This window comes from Mauremys reevesii, linkage group 1 (assembly GCF_016161935.1).
Source record: "Mauremys reevesii isolate NIE-2019 linkage group 1, ASM1616193v1, whole genome shotgun sequence".
Taxonomy (NCBI): domain Eukaryota; kingdom Metazoa; phylum Chordata; order Testudines; family Geoemydidae; genus Mauremys; species Mauremys reevesii.
This window is the reverse complement of record NC_052623.1, coordinates 339,938,675-339,959,499: the sequence shown is the minus strand read 5'-3', so window position 1 is coordinate 339,959,499 and position 20,825 is coordinate 339,938,675. Positions and strand designations below refer to the sequence as shown.

General features: G+C 38.5%; 1 protein-coding gene across 7 annotated transcripts in view; it reads left to right on the top strand.

Annotated features, from left to right (window-relative positions):
* CACNA2D1 (calcium voltage-gated channel auxiliary subunit alpha2delta 1) overlaps window positions 1-20,825 on the top strand; it is a 658,833-nt gene that overhangs the window by 324,956 nt on the left and 313,052 nt on the right. For all 7 annotated transcript variants that reach the window (XM_039518654.1, XM_039518644.1, XM_039518662.1 and 4 more), the window contains exon 5: window positions 13,364-13,408. In XM_039518654.1, coding sequence (XP_039374588.1) covers window positions 13,364-13,408 — 45 coding nt within the window. The remainder of the gene's footprint in view (window positions 1-13,363; window positions 13,409-20,825) is intronic.

The following is a 20,825-nucleotide window of genomic DNA, read 5'->3' as shown; positions in this document are numbered from 1 at the left end:
TCACGGGCAATAAACAAAAATATGCAGCTGCTTTGGCTGACCTGGGGCCGTGGCGGGGGACTACTAGAGCAGCAGATGGTAAGGTTGCTTGGGTGACCCTGGGGTCAGCCACACTGGCCCTTGCAGAAGTCACGGAGGTCACAGAAAGTCACAGAATCTGTGACTTCCGCAACCTCTGTGACAGACCCAGAGCCCCAACTGTACCACTTGTCACTTGTCACAACGCAGAGTCTTACACTTGAAGACAAATTTTCACTTCAGATAACTGCTACAGTGACCATCCTGATGCCATAATCAGACGTGGCAGAGGTTATTAGCAGCAATGTTTTTGAAGTAGCAGAGTCTTCGTTCCTACATGATTGTTATATTTGAACTTAGGGATTTTACATTAAAATTACTTCATTTGGTAGCAATGAGTTCTGGGTGTAATTTTTCAGTTGCAATAAGGCAGGGGGAATCTAAAATGTTAACAAGCTTTCCTCATTGTAATGTCAATTGTTTTTATGCTCAACAGAGATTAGCTTTTGATCATAGGACATAGGACAATAAGAAATCTTGGTATGAAGGTGCCTAGGCTGCTAAAAAAGTATCATAGTATGTCAGAATAGACAACAATTATGTGGGGAAGCTTCACTGAAGAATTTGATTGAAGTGTACATTTTGACATTATGAAGGTATTGTTCAGTTGTGGCAGCTGTTCCTTGTGGGTGTGAGGACGATAGTACTTTCATTTTACCACATTAATTTGCTTTTGTGTTTTATCCTATAGCCTAATTGTAAGTAATATCTAAAGTAGATGCTTCATTTTTTCAGTGGAAGCTTATACAGTAGGAAATTAAGAATCATCCTGACAGGGTTGTCAAAAGACTATTTCTTATAACATTTCTAATGAGAGAAATTATCTGAAGACTTAACTCCATAGTTTGGTGACACTGAAGGGTTTTCCTGACTCTTTTCTAATGCATTTCCACTTTCCATCATTGTTTCCAGAGAAAAAGTTTGAACAGAATAACAATTGTGTTTGTGTATTTTACCGTTCTTTACAGAGCTGTGTTTATGACCAGCGTGGATTGATATAAATAAAAGTGATTTAAATCACTGATTTTATTCATGATTTAAGTCACCAAGTAGGAAACCTTGATTTAAATAATTGACTTTAATTGTGTTTTGCATTTGTAGTTTTTAAGTTACCTTTCTAACGAAAGGTTGATTCTCATTGGTTGGTAACCATGAAAACGTTGCAATTAAATTTAGCTTTTACACTAAATTTGGTGCTTGTTGTTGCTAACCTGGAAGATACTCCATATATTATACACTATATACACATTTAAGATTTACATAAAATAGCTTAGGTTAACTTACAATTATTCAGATTCTTAAGTTTTACCCATTTTGTATTAGAAAATGATGACTGATATATTTCATATTTACTATATTAATGTTTTTTGTGATTTGTGTCAAACTTTGTTTGGCTAGAAATTCAAATTAAGTTAAAATGTAAAACAGCGTCTTCAGGTTTTGTTATTTAATAAAATTACCTTAAAAGTGCTAGATATATAAGAAAAATGTGTATCAAAATATGGTTTGCATTTAAAACTAACTGATTTATTAAACAAAGGAAGTGTTATATGTACTTAATAAATTTAAAAGAATTTCTTTTTTGGTCACCATGTCATGCAAGATTTTAGAACTAGTAGATTGCATGCTCTTACCTAGTTTTAATTCATAGACTGAAAGCGAAAAACAAGCTTTCCTACTTTTTCAGCTCCCAATTGGTTTCTGAACTTTGAATGAACAAGACTTTTAACTGGACGATTTGAATCAATGGACATGAAGAGAATATTCTCTCTGCATCTGCTACTGCTGTTAAATGCTGGTTTAGCAGTCCGACCAACTCTGGTTCCAGATGCTTAGAGTGACCTTCAGCAGTTCAATGCTTTTACTTCCTTTAACTGGCAGCAAATAAGTACTTGTTAATATTATTTCTTGTGTTTAATATAAATAATTTAATAGATTATAGTAAGTTTAGGCCTTAACATGGATTATAAATTTAATTTTATATATGTTTATTTTTAAAAAAAAAACCACCCTTATTTATTTATTTATTTATTTAAAAATCTGGATTTTTCTATTTTTCTTAAAAAAAAATATTTTTATCCTTCTGGCTTGTGACTTAAATTACAGCAAAAACTGATTCTAACATAAACTAATTGTTGCTCAGTTTAATGCAAAATCAAAATGTACAGACATTAAGGTTCCTAAATCAGTGCTGCTGATGAACATATTCAGTTTTCCTCTGACTTTAGGTATTAAGATACTTTTGTGATATAACAGCTGACAAAAGCAGACTTTAAAAAAAAACAAAAACCTTACCCTCTACTTTGGCAGCAGCACAATAGAAATGAAAATAAACTACATTTCAAAAAGTGTATGTGTATGCACTGGAAAGATCTTTTTAAGTCGGAAACATTTTAGTCTAGGAAACCTGTACCAATGACGATTCTTATGGCATGTAGTAGAGGAGGTGTCCGCAACAAACTTATCAATATACAGTAATGTGTTAATTTCCTGATGTCTGATTTACTATGATTTTATTTATGCTCTGTATGTAAGACAAAATTTTGAGCCTGTCATTGATCATCATATACTGAAATGGAGGATGTGCCATCATCTGACAGGAAGCTGCCTTCCCAGTATTGTCTAATTTGGAAACCAAAACCTTTATTCCCCAGGTCCTTACTTTATAATAAGCATTGAGTTCAAGGTTTTCAAAATAAGATTTTTGTGGGGCACATATCTGTCTTGTCTAGATATTTATATCTGCTCATTACCAAGGTTTCTGGGTGACACAATGACCACTAACACCTGATAAACAGTTTGATGTGTATGAAATATCATGCCTATAGGTCTTGGGAATGATGAGTATCTGACATAAAGCTTTCTAGTGAACCAGTCACCTTATGTCTCGTACCATTAGTCAATGATCTCAGTTCATTTCACAGTAGGCAGGTGTTCTTATCACAAAAACCACCACCGCACTTGCTAGAAATTGGTAACCTCATTGTTAATCCAAGCAGAGGAACAATTTGAAGATACATCCTACAGGAAATAAACAGGGCCAATTCTCCTATTTTAAAAGCAGTGGTAATTAAGATGAATGTAACGAGAAATATGCAGCATCTTTACTCCTCCATCATTATTTTCCAGTGTCTGCATTATAACAGGAGCATTGTTCATTCCCTGTATTGGTCTCAATAAGATCTAAAGACAATCCTGGTGCACAAAAAATAGTCAGAATGGTCCTCACACAAGCTGTGGATCAGAACTGGAACAAATGAATACTTCGTAAATTATTGTATGAAATGTAACATTAGAAATACTGATCCTTCCTCCGGAGTATGTCATATCCTTTGGGTAAACCCAATAGTGACTACATCCCACACAACCCCTGGAGATCATCTCTTGACAGGGAATTTATTGCACTGTTTTGACACAAGCTAAATATGAGTCAACAGTGTAATTCTGTTGCAAAAAAAGCAAACATAATTCTGGGATGTGTTAGCAGGAGTGTTGTAAGCAAGACACTAGAAGTAATTCTTTTGATCTACTCCGTGCTGATTAGGCCTCAGCTGGAGTACTGTGTCCAGTTCCGGGCTCCACATTTCAGGAAAGATGTGGACAAATTGGAGAAAGTCCAGAGGAGAGCAACAAAAATAAATAAAGGTCTAGAAAACATGACCTGTGAGAAAAGATTGGAAAAAAAATGGGTTTGTTTAGTCTGGGAAAGAGAAGACTGAGAGGGGACTTGATAACAGTTTTCAAGAACTCAAAAAATTGTTACGAGGAGGAGGGAGAAAAATTGTTCTCGTTAACCTCTGAAGATAGGACAAGAAGCAATGAGCTTAAATTGCAGCCAGGGTGGTTTAGGTGGGACATTAGGAAAAAATTCCTAACTGTCAGAGCGGTTAAGCACTGGAATAAATTGCCTAACTAGGTTGTGGAATCTCCAACATTGTGCAACCTGCTCTTAAAAATCCCCAGACACCTGTCAGGGATGGTATATATAACTTAGTCCTGCCTTGAGTGCAGGGAACTGGACTAGATGATCTTTCGAGGTCCCTTCCAGTTCTATGATTTGCCTAATAATCACATTAAAAATAGCTGTTTTTTTCTTGATTTCTATTTTTTATAACAAGATTAACCAGATTTTTCTTCTGTTTCTTAGAAACTGAATAATTTTCACACGTTATTTCCTGTCTATTTAGACATTTTTATTTTATTAAATTGTTGTGCTTTTGCAAGTTGGCTGTAGACATAGGAGGCAAATCGGTGTTTTAACTCAAAGACTAAGGGGAAAATGTGAGCTGATATTGGTTTTTTTTTTCCTTATTCATTTTGCCTGTGTGAAATTTAACCTAAACAAGACTTTTAAAGCATTATTAGAAAACTAATTAATTGTAATAATCGGCTCTGTTTATTTATGAAATAGACAAACTTTTTATCCAGCAATGGTTTGTTTAGAGACACCTCAAGATGGAATAATTTAGTCTTTATTGTAGGTCACATCTAGCTTTCTTTGTGCCAAGTCTAACTGTGCCTGACAAGTATATGTCAGACAAAGAGAGGTATTGAACTGAGGCTAGATAGCTTATTTCTCTTAGGGCCCATTAGGTTCGTGTTGAATCATAATGATCCTAAAGGAAACAGAAAGAATAGTTCTTTATCTGCACAGGATGGCAGAAAAATGTCTGCAGAAAATAAACCAGATGTGTTTTACCAACACTTAATAAAAGAAGTATTGACTGGCATTTCCTAAACACTTAACAGACCATTTCAGCTTTTCTTGCTCAGCCATTTTGATATGTCCACATGAAGAGAGCCAAAACAGTATAATTCAGTAACAATTTTACTTGGTACTCAAGTATACGGTTCCCAAAACTTGCATACATGTTCTATTTATTTGCTAAGTATTTGGGACTGATTTGTGACATAAAATGATCTCAAAATCTGAATGTGGACATGGTCTTAAAGCAGTTGAATGATTAAACTGTGCAGTCAAGAAAAAAGCTGACTATACATCGCTTTCCTTGAAGGAGACAGGCTAATACTGTGGAGCCTGACTAAAGGTATTAAGAAACAGTTGTGTTCTCCTTGCTTCCTGTTGAGAGAAGTCCATGGGGCCCATTGCAGGCACGACTCTTACCCTGCGTTGGACGTTGTGGGATCAGAGTTGATAATTGTACCGGCATTTATGAACCCTTGGTAAAGCTGTGTGAATAGTGGGTTATGTTGGTTTGGTGGCAATTCTGAAAAATTAAAAAAAAGTTCAATTTCTAACAGATTTTTTTTTAAGCAAGTCAAAAAGTGTAAAAAAAAAAAACAACAACCCAACCCTTTGGGTTAAATTAAGCATTTAGATTTTGACTATTTTAAAATGGCTCTAAAACTAAAGGAAACGTCGAAAGAAAAAAATCCTTTTGAACTGAAAAATGGAACCAATTTATTCTGAAAAATGTCAAAATGAAATTTTTTTAAAATAACTTTTTCAACCAAAACAATTTGGCAGAATGGACAAGAATTAATTAAATGTTTTGCTGTTGCAGAATCTACATTTTTCACTGGAAAAAAAATATTGTGTCTGAAAAACTGTGCCCATTTCTAATCCTTGTGTTCAAAACAAGGTTGATGTGATATATAACAGCAACAGGAAGGAAACCAGAAATTTGTTTGGTGTGCGTGTGTGTTTGTGTGTTTCCCCCGTTTCCTACATAGCCACATATTTCCTGATGGTTTTTCATTACTGTGAGGATTACTGCAGTCGTCAATGACATTATACTTCACCTCTTCTAGGTTGCTTTGGCAGAATTTTTATGTAAAATAGGATAGAAGATGTAGAAAAATATGATGTGAAGGCAGAGATGTTGAATACATAAACAGAAATATGAATGTAATGTAAGATTTTAAAACACTTCAATTTATTTTCTATATTAATTTATTCCTACTGTATCCTACTACAGTATACCTTATGCAGTAATTGATTACAGTGCTGTATAGGGTGACTCTATAAAGCAAGGGTTCTCAAATATTTTCATAGTATGGGACACCTCTTAATGGTGATTTTTGCTATGGATGTCTCCTTTCCAATTCATAATCTCATAAAATCTCTGTGGCAAATACAGTGATGAGGAGAGCCAACACAATTTTAGCTCTGTATGGATTTGAGAACTGCTACTTTAGTACTCTTTCTGTTGTGCCTTTTTAAAAAACCATACTGATAACACTTGTTTTCCTATATTACCGTATATGAAGTTCTGAAAAGAAAATGTGTATTTTTTGGCCTAAACCTGAAAAAAAAATATTTGGAAATGCTGCCATGGTGCTGTTATAGTTTGGGTTCCTCATGTCTCCAGTCTCCTATGTGAAACATTGCCATCTCCCCTCTTGCAGGACTGTGTAGTTTGGCTTGGGAGACCACCAGAGTGAAAAAAGAGTCAAGGGTGGGGGAAGTACAAGACACATAACTACAAACCCCTTGAACATTCTGGGTCATTTCCAAATCAAAATTTTAAATTATTTTAAGCTGAAAATTTTAGGTTTTGGGATGTACATTTTTTACAAAAAGTCAACATTTTTCTGTGGAAAGCAACATTTTTTTTCAGTGGTGGCAGGGAAGCTCTTTGTCAAGAAACTATTTTTCCACCAATAAACAGTTTTGATCAGGACTAGTAAGGACTATACTCCTCATGGGTCATTGCTGGGATTTGAACCAAGGATCTTCAGATCATACACCTCTACCATGTAATCCAAAGGAGTAACTTCATTCACTGGCAGTAGTAGTAAAATGTTGTACTCTGTTGCTACTGTTCTCTTCAGGCTGTCTATTAAAGATGGATGCAAAATATGCTGTACTAGTGGTTTACAAAAAGAACAGGAGTACTTGTGGCACCTTAAAGACTAACAAATTTATTTGAGCATAAGCTTTCGTGGGCTACAGCCCACTTCATCAGATGCATAGAATGGAACCTATAGTAAGAAGATATATATACATACAGAGAACATGAAAAAGTGGAAGTAGCCATACCAACTGTAAGAGGCTAATTAATTAAGATGAGCTATTATCAGCAGGAGAAAAAAAAACGTTTGTAGTGATAATCAAGATGGCCCACTTTAGACAGTTGACAAGAAGGTGTGAGGATACTTAACATGGGGAAATAGATTCAATATGTGTAATGACCCAGCCACTCCCAGTCTCTATTCAAACCCAAGTTAATGGTATCTAGTTTTTGAAGCTTTTCTGTTGCAAAATTGCCATCTATAAGTCTGTTACTGAGTGGCTAGAGAGGTTGAAGAGGTTTGAATGTTATGTTTCCTGATGTCAGATTTGTGTCTATTTATTCTTTTTTTTTTGTCAGATTTGTGCCCATTTATTTTTTCTGGTCACTCAGTAACCGACTTAAAGGTGGCAATTTTGCAACAGAAAAGCTTCAGAAACAGACTCCAGTGAAAAACTGCTGAGCTTGAATTAATATACAAACTAGATACCATTAGCTTGGATTTGAATAGAGACTGGGAGTGGCTGGGTCATTACACATATTGAATCTATTTCCCCACGTTAAGTACCCTCACACCTTCTTGTCAACTGTCTGAAATGGGCCATCTTGATTATCACCACAATTTTTTTTTCTCCTGCTGATAAGTACTCCTGTTCTTTTTACGGATACAGACTAACATGGCTGCTACTCTGAAACTAGTGGTTTACAGAAGCTATTTGGCACTGTTTAACACAAAATAATAATGTGCTGTAATACAGGATTCTCTCTGAAATTTACTCCCTTTATCTCCTTACTGAAAGAGCTTGATCCTACAATGTGTTAAGTGCTACCTGAGAGGTGATAAGTGCCTTCAGCTTAAATTCCACTTAGTTGTGAATTGAGATTGCAACCAGTGGAGTCAATGCATTGCTTATCTCAAATTGTTCTGTAAGAGACAAAATGGTGAGCCTCCTTTTAAGTTAGTGACTATGGTGTGTGTCCAGATTCCATTTGTAAATATTTGGAAAGTGGATGTTTTCTCATACTTATATTCTTGTTTAATTTATCTGTGTTTGCCCAAATTTCTACACAGACCTGGAAATCAGAGGCATTGGATTCTGTTTGTTGAATAGCTGTATCTTGGGGAGTTACTAACATAACTCAATTTGTAATGTACACAACTCTTAATGCCCATAGGAATTACTTCATATCGAAAACTAGCAATGAAATGACAGAAATGATAACACAAAATCAATGTGACTTTAGCAGACAATAGGATCAATGAAAGCATGGCAGGATAATGATAATCTGTACAGCCAGAAAAGTGACATTACTAAATTGATCCTAAATCTAATCATCATTTGTTTTTTATATTGTCAGATACTTAAATTGTTTGCTATGCAATAGGAATTCACGGCTGTGAATTATCACCCCTGGGAAAGTCTCACTAATATGTCAAACCATTGTGGTCATGTACAAATTTGTCATTTGAATGTAGAATAACCTGAAGTCATTTCTCCCATGAACATGATTCAGGACTGTACCACAAGACCTGTGTTTGCAAATGAACCCTATGCTCACAAGTGGGAATGATGACTTCCTCCTTTGTTTAATTTTAGTCTCCAAATTATTACCAGAAGAAGAAGGTGGTGGTGGTTGCGGGGGCGGGGAGAGGAGGAGGAACCCTCCATCTTAGACCTGCTGGAAACCATTTGTAACTTCCCTAATGGCAAGATAGTATACTGGCGCATATCATGAGGTGGATTCAAATTCCCCGTGCCCGGGAGTTAATAAATAGCTATTTGGTTGAAAGTCAGAATCAAAATAATTTGTTCTTGTCACCTAGTAGTGGTTAAATATGAAAAATAGGCCTCAAATTTTAACTGATCCATGAATCTAATTTGTGAGCTTGTGCTGGCTTCAATATATCATAATACAGTGCAGGTCATGCTTTCTATATAAAGTGTAGTGAAACAGACAAAATGTCCTTATTGGTTTACGTTTTGTGTAGGTACTATCTACAAGGAGCACAAAATTTAATATATCACCAAACAAGGATTTAATTCTTTCCCTTTGTGCTTATCTTGGTTAAACTTGTGCTTATGTTTCTGAGAGCTTCATTTGCTGAAAGGTTGTTTTTAATATTCCTGGTTATTTGGGTCAAACAGGAGTAGCAATGGACTAATTAACAGCAGTATATGATGCAGTCAGCATCTTGCAGGATGAGAGCTTCAACAAATGTTAAACAGACAATATAATGACCACCAAGCATGTCAGTACACAACAGTGTATGAAATAACAGGATGGAAGGAAACAGAAACTTTTGCTTCTTTCAACTCTCTGCACAAACTACGTGCTAAACTACCTCCTATTTTGGAACCATCAGGTTATGAGACTGACCTCACAGCCCATTAAGCGGTGGAGGCTGTTGTCTAGCTTGTTGGAAAACCTGTTCCCCATTAAGGGCTAGAGAGAGACTTGTGGCAGCTTCAGCCCAGGTCAGTGTGGGGATGCTGACCCATCCCTCATCAGGTGACCGGAAGAGCGCGAAGACTATTGAAGTCCACACTGGTGCAGGAAAAGCACCGTTTTCCCTGGAGCAGGCTGAGTAGCGCACACACATCCCGCCCATGGGAGTAGTTAAATATCAGGTTTGTCATGATCCAGTGTGAGCATAACATGTCATCGCTCCTTTCTCAGTGGCCTGGGAAGAAATTACTTTCCTCACTGCCCGATTGGACAAGGCAAAGGGGGCAGGGGGAGGTGTTCTCTTTCCCCACAGCAGGTTGGGGGCTTAGTTGGGATGAATGGTGAAATGTGGGTTAGGCTGTGATGTCCCAAATCATTATATAAGTGTGGGGTGGATGTCCAGCACAGGTACTCCATAGGGAAGGGATACAGTGATCAGATAAAATGGATTGGTAAAGGATTTCAAGGATGTGTTCTCTAAAGGAGCAGAAACGGAGTTGGTGCTCCTATGACTAGTATGTCAGGAAGTCAACCCCTGGCTCTTTTATAGCCCCGCCCCCTTAGCCCTCATTTGAGGGTGGGAGGAGGTGGCAAGGTCCCAGCAGTGGGTTGGCTGAGGGAGGGCTGACAGCCTATACCCTATAACTGGGGTATATAAAAAACAGTGATACTCAGACTGAGGCTCGCAAGCCACAACTGGCTCTTTAATGTGTCTCTTGCGGATCTTTGCAGCACATGATAATTAAAACACTGTTTGATTTAATTATTAACCAGTCTAAGTTATTAACCAATCAGGATGCTTTTACAATTGTAGTTGATAAAATAATACTTGCTCAGTCATTTTGCTGAGAGAATAATTATATACAGAGAGAGAGAGAGAGAGAGAGAGAGGTAAATAAAACAATGGATTCCCACTACTGTGGCTCTTTTGGGTAATGTTGATCACTAATTTAGCTCCTGAACGACTAAGGTCTTCAATGACGTAAATGATTATGCAATTTAGAAATAATGTTGCGGCCTAATTAAACCACATCCAGTGTCTCCTGTCCTTGTTCTGGCATAGCCAGAAAACAATCAATGTACTCACAATTAGCTTTGATCTTTAATGGTAAAAGGAATTTCCTCATGTATCTGTGCATGTGATGAGCTGTGAGTTTTGTACCCCCTTATAGTAGCTCCATCTATGTTGCATTTCCCTAGTTTGTTTAGTATCATTATCTCTATTTGAGAGATGGCAAAAGCGAAGTGAAATGGCTTCATCCAAGGCCACAAAGCATGGTGGCTTTATTATTATCAAAAATTGTGTTTAGCCTAGAACTTCAGAATTGCTGTACTCATAGTTAGTCCTCTTCAAATGAATCTCGCATGTTATATTTATATGAGGGAAAAGGTGTATCTTTCTTCCTTTTAGATTCCAGGTTCTGCAAATTTTCACTCATGTGAGTAGCCTGGGTTACTCGTATGAGTAAGATGTATGCATGTGAATAAGGGTTTGCATTTTGGTTCTTTTCATACACTTTTAATATATATAATACATTTCTGTAAAAGAACCATTGATGTAGAAATATACTCGATTTACATAACACCACAACGGCCATAGTGGGTAAGATCAATTGGTCCACCTGTCCTCCAACAGTGGCCAATGCCAGGTGCTTCAGAGGGAATGAACAGAACAGGTAATCAAGTGATCCATCTTGTGTCGCCCATTCCCAGCTTCTGGCAATCAGAGAGTAGGGGACACTTCAGAGCATGGTTTTGCATTCGGCTAATAGCCATTTATGGGCCTATCCTCTGTGAACTTACCTAGTTCTTTTTTGGACCCTGTTATAGTCTTTGCCTTCACAACATCATCTGGCAAGGAGTTCCACAGGTTCACTGTGTGTTGTGTGAAGAAATAATTCCTTGTGTTTTGTTTTAAACCTGCTGCCTATTAATTTCATTTAGTGACCCCTAGTGTGTTATGAGAAGGAGTAAATAATACTTCCTTATTTACTTTCTCCACATCAATCATGATTTTATAGACCTCTATCATGCCCCCTTTACTAGTCTCTTTTCTAAGCTGAAAAGTCCCTGTTTTATTAATCTCTTCTCATATGAAAGCTGTTCCATAATTCTAATAATTTTGTTGTCCTTTTCCAATTCCTATATATATATATAGGCCTTGCTCCATCACTATATCTATCTATCTATCTATCTATATACACACACACATATATATTGAGATGTGGAAACCATATCTGCACGCAGTATTCAAGATGTGGGCATACCATGAATTTATATAGAGGCAATATGATATTTTCTGTCTTATTATTGATCCCTTTCCTAATGATTCCCAACATTGTTAGCCTTTTTGACTGCCACTTTTTTTTTAATAGGGAGATATATCTATCTCATAGAAGTAGAAGGGACCTTGAAAGGTCATTGAGTCCAGTCCAGTCCAGTCCCCTGCCTTCACAGGCCCTTCATCCCTGACAGATTTTTGCCCCAGATCCCTAAATGGATTGAACTCACAATGCTGGGTTTAGTAGGCCAATACTCAAACTACTGAGCTATCCCTCCCCACTGAGTGGATATTATCAGAGAACTATCCACAGTGACTCCAAGATCTTTTTCTTAAATGGTAACAGGCTAATTTAGACACCATCATTCTATATGTATAGTTGGGATTATGTTTTCCGATGTGCAGTATTTTGCATTTATCAACACTGAATTTCATCTGCCATTTTGTTGCCCAGTCACCCAGTTTTGTGAGCCCAGTTTTGGGCTACTGTTTCACTTAGTTATCAATTATTGCATGAAAGAAAGCTGAGAGAGTAAGAGTTCAAATATATCCTTGTAAAATTGTTATTTAATATAAACAGGATTAAAAATACAAATGGCAATATTTTTGGAGGTTGATCTTTGGCAATAATGATTGCCTTGTTGTTTAGGCTCTGATACGAGCAAAATACTTAAGCATGTGCTTAACTTTAAGCACATACTTAAGTGCTTTAGTGGCTTAGGGCCTTAGCATTGCACTCTTGAGATCCCTGAGCAGAAGTGTGTAAATAAGTGCAAAGGGTTATATGTTACAAAAGTGATATTTATTGGAAAGCAGACACAGTGTATTGGTGAGCAATGTCCACATTACAGAATTCTTCAGGATTGATAGATGTAGCAAAGAAATTACTGATTTTTTTTCATGGTAAAATTTCCCAATTTTTAACCCTCTCAAGAAATCAGTAAATCAAGATTCAGAATGATATTGTAGCATTAGTTAATGTTATGCTAGTTCACAGCTCTGTTAGATTTAGAATGTTACAATTCATCCACTGGAGCATTACATTCTGTTGTATGCCACAAGAATTAGATTGTTCTCCTGATGCATAGTCCCAGGGCTTATTTTTACTACCCAACATGAAGAATGAAATCTCTGCATGAAAATTTAATAACCCACTTACTTTTGTAAAGTTAGTGAGTTATCATGTCTGTTGCCTGATAGGTTGTTTTGTTGCATATATTATCACTTTAGGTGGTGAATTCTTCATATATCTTTAAAACAAATAGCTCTCATAAGTCTTCCATTAGCAGGTTTTCTCCCCACCATAGCTTATACTCTTCAAGTTGTTGTTGATATACCTTTTATAAATTTTCAGGAAAGAAGTGCTAAATAAATGACATTTCTCTGTCGTATCTGTTGGTTCACAAAGAAGACAGAACTAAGGAAGGGCCTGATCTTGCTGGGAAATTAACAGGGGTGTTCACAAAATTCAGGATCAACCCTTAAATGTATATATTCAGGTTTACTTTAGGTCGTGGACCTCTGTATTCATGATCATTTTTCAATTAATGGAATGATTTTTCTTTTCTTTTTTTCCATGCAGAATAATGAAATCATCTATTACAATGCAAAAGATGATCAGAACGATGTAAGTAATATGTTATCTTCTTGTTTTATCTGCAAACTGTAGGCTGCTTAAATTCTTAGAAAATTGAAAGAGGTATTAAAGATTCTAAAGGTGTTAAACTGACATTTTCAACTACTTCTGGGAAATATTTTGGATTTCTGGACATGCACACCAAGTTTGATAGACTGCTAGTTTGCATTTTGTGTTTGTTTATTAGGGTTACATTTTCTCTCATTAGGCCTTCTGAGTTATTAATGAGAGAGTGTGCTTGGGAAGATAACCCTCTCACCATAGCATTGCCTATGTATGGAATCAAACTTTAAAATCTGAATTACAATACTATAGAATCAAGAATACAAAATTCAAGAACAGCAGGAAAATACCATGAAAAAGCCTGCTCTTATGAGATTCCTAGCCCAATTTTGCAGACTTAAGTGGTCAGATTTTCCTTTGCATCATTGCACCCTGTGTAGCCATTTACAGCAGTGGAAAGTTAGTAGAAAATGGATATACATTAAAAACAGTAGCAATTTGCAGCTATTTTTCATTAATGCAAATGACTAAAAGGTGCAGGGCAATGGAGAATCTGGCCCAAGAAGAGTAAATATATGAGGTTTCCCACCATGACTTTAAATATTAAACATCTGTCTGTCTCTTGGGAGGAAGGGACGTTATCTTCTCTTTCACTTGAGATAATACAGCTGCCTTTTTTATTATAGATTTAATTTATAAAGGAATGGCAAAGGTACTGGAATATATTAATCAGATGAATCAACATGCTTCATTTGCACTCTGTAATCAAGTATTGCTAAAAGATTGATGGCATCATTATAAAACTTGATGCTATTGTAGGGTGACCAGATGACAAACATGAAATATCGGGACGCGGGGGGGGCGGAGCAAAAAAAAAAAAAAGCCAGAGCGCCCCCCGCCACCAGGCGGCAGTGGCACAGCCCCGTCTCCACCCAACTCTCAGCTCTGACCCCCAATACACTCCCAGCTCCCCCATCCCCTCGCTCCTGGGCCCCGAGCTGTGCAGCCGAGCCACGCTCCGGACCCCTCTTGCAGCTCCCGGCCCAGCCGCTCCCGGGCTTCATTGCACCAGCCCCACAGCAGAGGCTGCTCCACTCTGCCCCGCCTGGGACACTCGCCCCGGGCAGCCCCGCTCCGGCCGCAGGGAACTTTGGGGACACCCCCCCCTGGGCAGGGGGCGAACCAGGCAGCCGGGCCCGGCCCCTCCTGGCAGGAGCGTGTCCGCCCCACACGTGTCTGTGCCCCCTCCCTGCTCCGCGCTGCCCTGCAGGCTGCAGGGCTGGAGCAGTCTCCGTGCTGCGCTCCCAGCCCCGGCCATGGCCCGTGTGCAAACCTGGGAGGGAGGAGGAATGCCGCGTGCTTGGGGAAGAGGCGGGGCCAGGGCGGGGAGTTGGGGAGGGATCCAATGGGGCAGTGAGGGGCAGGGTTGGGGCGGGTCCAGGGCAGGGATTTGGGGAGGGGTCCAATGGGGGAAGAAGGGGGATGGTCGGGGGAAGTGGGGGGTTAAAGCCCCTCCGGGCTCTGTCTATGCACCGGAGCGGAGGGCAAAATTGCTTGTTTGTCCAGTGTCCCGACCGAACATCGGTCGGGACGCGGGACAAACAAGCAAATATCGGGACAGTCCCGATAAAATCGGGACGTCTGGTCACCCTATGCTATTGCTGTAAGGTAAATAAATAAGATACATAGATCATGTCAAACAAAACTATTTGAGTTGCGTATGTCAGATATGGGTATTCAACTGGGATGCAGGTACAGAAAGTTTGTTCACAAGGAACCAAAACCCACAGAATGAAATCTTCAAACTTAGGTGCCTGAAGATAAATCTATACTTCAGCACCTAAGTAAAAGTGATGTGAGTTTGAAAGATGCTGAGTACCTACCCTGTTGAATTCTATGCAATTTTCAGGTGTTCTGCATTTCTGAAAACAGGCCACTTCTCTTAAAGTGCCTAATTATGCAGTTAGGATTCTAAATGTGTGCATCCATGTTTGAGCAGTTTTGGCATAAAATAGTATTGAGAGGTTCTTTGAGGCATCTTCTTTTTATAACAATGGTCAAAATAGGTTAGGCACAGCTGCAATGCAAACACCACTCAACAATTTATATCTTTCTCAGTTCAGAGCTCCTGTAGGTTTTCTCCCCTTTTTTCATTTTTCACAGAAAAGTCATTTTATTCTTCTAGGTTCCTTGCTCCTTCCAGCTTGTTTGCATTGCTATAGACTCCTTTCCTTTCTGGAGCTCTACAGCCATTGACACCAGAAGACAATACTAGGAAACTTCATGATTGTTGAGTTAATAGCAGCTGTCAGTCAGTTACGGAGAATTTATCAATAAATAAGAAGAAACCTTAATGTGATGGCAACAGCACAGCATGTAATTCCAAAACCCAGCACCAATAAAAGTTATTATTTTGAACACTATTCTATTTCTGAACAAATGAAACATTCAAAACCCTTGGGCTTCAGTCAGGTATTCCAGCATTTCCCAGAGTGATAGCTTTAGAGGAATTTTTTCAAAGCAAAAGTCTGTCATATTTGAGCCTGGTTGGCTGGTCTCAGTCCTTGTAAATTTTGTGGTTTTTATTTACCATATGTACCCTGAGAGAAATTCAGGCAGTTGGCAAAAGTGAAGAACAGTAATTTAGGTCTAATGTAATTCTTTGGATGTTTGTTTAGGTTAAGATCGAGTTCCCTAGATGCAGTGGTTAATTAGATTAATTATATAATGGGTTGGAAAGGAGGAAATTAAACTGGGCAACACCATAGAATGGTCCGTACGCTTTGCATAGATAATATTGTAGTGTCCTCAAATGCTTTGGAGATGAATGCAATATAAATACTAGCTAGCTGGGTAAAACAGAGCATCTCATTCTGATTAAGTTGGGTATATTTACATAGTCATGTGCTGACACAGTTCATTGTGCTTCCTCCTTTCATAATAATTCATATTTCTAAAGGTAGACGTGACAGAAAGCAGAGATATTTTATCTCTGGGATTTTTTTTCTCTGTTTTTTTTTTCTTCAGATTTAAGAAAACAATGTGAATGAACAAAGAATTACACTTCAAGAAGCTATTGGATTTTAAAGTCTCTGGTTGCTTTGAGAAACGTGCTTTGTCTCTGCCAGATCAGTCTTTGTAACTGGCATGATCAGAAGCTGCTTGGCTGCCTTTGAAACTAGTGTTCTGACTCCGCAGATGCCACTAATGACATTCCCATGAGTTCTGGTTAGGCCCTGACAATTTAGGTCATCTTCACATTTCATTGCCACTGATGCCTATTCAGTGTATCCACTAAGTGCTGGACATGCTCATCCTGGATAAATTCCTGTAATGCCTTTCTTTCTTCAGCATTCATCAAAGGCGAAGCTTTCATGTTAGCACTAACCTTTATCACCTTTAAAGCAGCAGTGCACTCACGGTTATAAACAAACAGTAGAAGACGTATTTACATTAGCATATACAGTACGTGAAAAGAAAACATAGGCAGCAAACGTAATACAAAGAAGGCCAATGTATTCGAGAGTAACTAATGATTTTTTGTGCCTGACTTGACATCTTAAAAGGGCCTGATTTTTCAGAAAGTGCTGAGCACCCACCTCTGAATATCTGGCCCCTTTAAGGAGTCTCAAGTTGGGCACACACAATCACTAGTCACTTTTGAAAACCTTGGCCTAAATATATTTTTTTTAAATGCAGTAAATTTAGATCTTCTCCTTTATCTAGGGAGGTGTGATCTACTTGAATGAGTGCAGGGATTAGGGACCAGAGATCTTCTGATTTGTTAATCCCAGCACTGGCTCTGACTGTGTGGCCTTGAGCTAGTTGCATAACCACTTTACCTTGGTTTCCACATCTGTAAAATGGGGATAAAATTTATCTCATGGGGTGCTATGGATGGATTAATCTTTTTTTGCAGCGTGCTTTGAATGTGAAAGGTTTATATATATATATATATATATATATATATATATATATATATATATATATATATATATATATATATATATATATAAATAAAATACTATTACAAATTCTCAAAAAACTACCTGGAAAGAGTGAATGATGAACATAAGATTGACCAGAAATCTGGTTTTCGAGATATCTAGTTGAACAGATTTGCTGTTGTCTTCATCTGAAATATGTACACTCAAATGAAGGTCAGGAGACCTTTCTTCAATTTCTGTCTCACTGATTCCTAGTTAAATTCTAATGTGTAAACTCACTGAGTTGAGGTCCTACTTCAGCAGACTCCTCTCCTCCAGACATCTTACTTAGAATAGTATCCCCCTACCCATCCCCAGCCTAGCTCCATTTTTCCTACCTTTTCACATTTTGTGGGTACCTGACATTTAGATGGGGCTATTGCAGCGCACTGAGTTAGCCTTCCAGTAGTTTGGAATTAAACTGGAGTTCAAGACACTGCTCCTAGAGTAAAGACTGTGTGTATCTATTGAAAGAAAGGAAAAAAAATCTCATCGAGCACTGGCACTTTCTGAAGCTTACATAAACTTTTTGTCTCAGAGCAAGCAGAAAGGAGTCACAATGAAGAAGTGCATCATTACCAGCCTTGATTAACTAAATTCTTAGATCTATAGTGCATGTCCCTGTTCGGAGCCTGTCTGAAACTTGCTTACTCTGGTAACTCCTGTGGTCTTTAGTTCACTTGACTTGCCTAATTCCTAGACCCATCTATTCTTGAAGCAAGGGGAAACTTGTTTACTCTGGTCTTCAATTCAGCTGACTTACCCACTCCATTAGAGGATTTTGTTGATCTTGTACAACCAAACTGTCTTGAACATTCTGATCAGCCTGCTCAGACCCTTCACTTATTTGGTTGACTGTTGGTTTTTCCAAAGAGATCATTTTGTATTTGTCTCCATAAATTATGTTAATTCAGGACAGCTTTTCTTCCACATAGATTCAGTGTTGATACACCCTTTGCATGTTGTTTTCTTTGCTCTCAGCTAAACTATCACTGTTATACAGATACTCAAGTTTATATATCCTGACTTTTCAATCTCCAATAAATGAGTCTTAATACTATCACCTTTTCTTGTAAGCCCTTTTAACTTAATTTGGTTCTTGCCTCTACCTGCCTATTCCTCCCCTTCACAACATCACATTTGTGAAAGTTACTGAATTACCAAGATTGAACAGTCATTCTCAATTGTTCAGCCACAGCTCAGATGACAGCAGTGAAAGTCTTCCCAGAACGTCCCACCAATGTGTCTTTACACTGAACTGGGACCACTAAGGTTGAAAGGGTTATTCAGTTTCTCTGTGATGTCAATAAGGATGTCAATTTTTGGCAGATTGTGTCTGTGATGTGAACATATGTATACTAGGAACAGGAATAACACCCAACTCACAGAGGCCACTTAATATCTATCAGTTGTTTGCTACTAACCTAGATCAGACTTTACCCAGTGACCTAGACATGAAAAGCTCTGTATTCTACCACATATTCCTGATTATTTTACTCCCACAGCCTGTTTGCCTTTTCTGTTCTTTACTTGCTTGCGATCATCTTGTTCTATGCTAGTGGTGATTGAATATTGGTTCATCCTAACCTTTGCAAACTCCAAGTTTGAAATTTATGCACCGTTGCATAGTCCTTTAAATAGTGCAAAGTTGTCTAGTCCATGAGTATATTCAGTTTTAGTTCATATTAGATTCCATCTATACATACACACACCAGAATCCAAAACCCCCCAAAATCTTTACTTAGTTTGATGAATTGTTTGTTTATATAATGTGTTATATATAGTGTGCATATACAGCATGCTAGATGCTTTACAGACAATCTGAAGTTGAAGTTAAATCTAGTTGCAAGTGCTTTTCAGTGCAAATTACAGTAATTATTTAGGGACAGACAGGAAAAGAATAAAAAATGAAATAAATGAAAGTTGTGTCTGCTTCCTGGCTGTTTCATTTGTTATTTTATAGCACAATAGTTGTAGAGACAGTACATAAACATTGCTGGAAAATATTACATTTAGATACTGTTGTATATAATTTTTAAAAAATCAGCACTCATTTTGCTCAGTGGATTTGTATTAGAGCCATATGTAATTCTTTATAGATCTATTACATTACATGCTCCTGAAAATAACATAGTTGTATGTCTGCCAATCCATCTGCCCATGTTCCTCGAGCCTAAAGAATAATAAGAAGTTTGCTCTAGCAAACTCTTCTCTGATGCCTTATTGAAAAGGAGATATGATCAGGAAGGAAGAATGACTTTGTTGTTAAGGTACTGACAAGAGATTCAAACAGATCAAGTCCTCGGTGTGCTACAGACTTTTTTTTACCTAGGAAAATTATTTAACCTCAATACCTCACTTCTCCATCTATAAAATGTGGATAATAATACATCCTTCTCACCACCCTTTGTCTCCCTCATCTGTTTACATTCTAAGGGCTATGGGAAGAGGACTGTCTTTTACTGTGTGTTTGCAATGCCTAGCATAATGGGGATGATCTTGGTTGAGGCCTATATAGTAATACAAATACAGTAACTCCTCACTTAACGTTGTAGTTATGTTCCTGAAAAATGTGACTTTAAGCAAAACGATGTTATGCGAATCCAATTTCCCCATAACAATTAATGTAAATGAGGGGGTTAGGTTCCAGGGAACTTTTTTCACTAGACAAAAGACTCTAGATAGATAGATAGATAGATAGATAGATATACACACACACACACAGTATAAGTTTTAAACAAACAGTTTAATACTGGTACACAGTGATGATGATTGTGAGGCTTGGTTGAGGTGGTGAAGTCAGCGGGTGGGATATTTCCCAGGGAATGCCTTACTGCTAAACGATGAACTAGCAATTGGCTGAGCCCTCAAGGGTTAACTATCACACTCTACAACAGTGGTCTCCAAAATGGGGTGCGCGCACCCCAGGGGGTGCGCAAGACGATCCATTGGGGTGCATGGCGGGAGGAGCGCCACCGGAGGGGGAAAAAAAAGAAAGGGGCGGCCGGAGGAGTGACGGAGGGAGTGGGGAAGCTGGCCCCACCCCCCCGGGCCAGGCAGGGCCACCCAGAACGCAGGGGCTTTAGGGGATGCAGAGCCCTGGGCTAAGGGGGCCCCGGCCTGCAGCTCTAAAGCCCCTTTCAGAATGCGGCCCCGAGTCCTCCGGCCCCTGGAGGAGCAGGGGCAGCCGTGCAGCCAGCGGCGGGAAAGAAGTGGCACTTTCCCCTTCAAAGCCGGCTGGATAGAAGCAGCCCTTTGAAGGGGAAAGCAGAGCTTTGAAGGGGAAAGCGGAGCTTCTCTCCGGTGGCTCGCTGCGCGGCTGCCCCTGCTCTTCCTGAGTCCTCCGGCCCATGCTCGCAGGGCCACATTCCTAAAGGGGCTTTAGAGCTGCAGGCCGGAGCCCCTGGGTCCCTTTATCC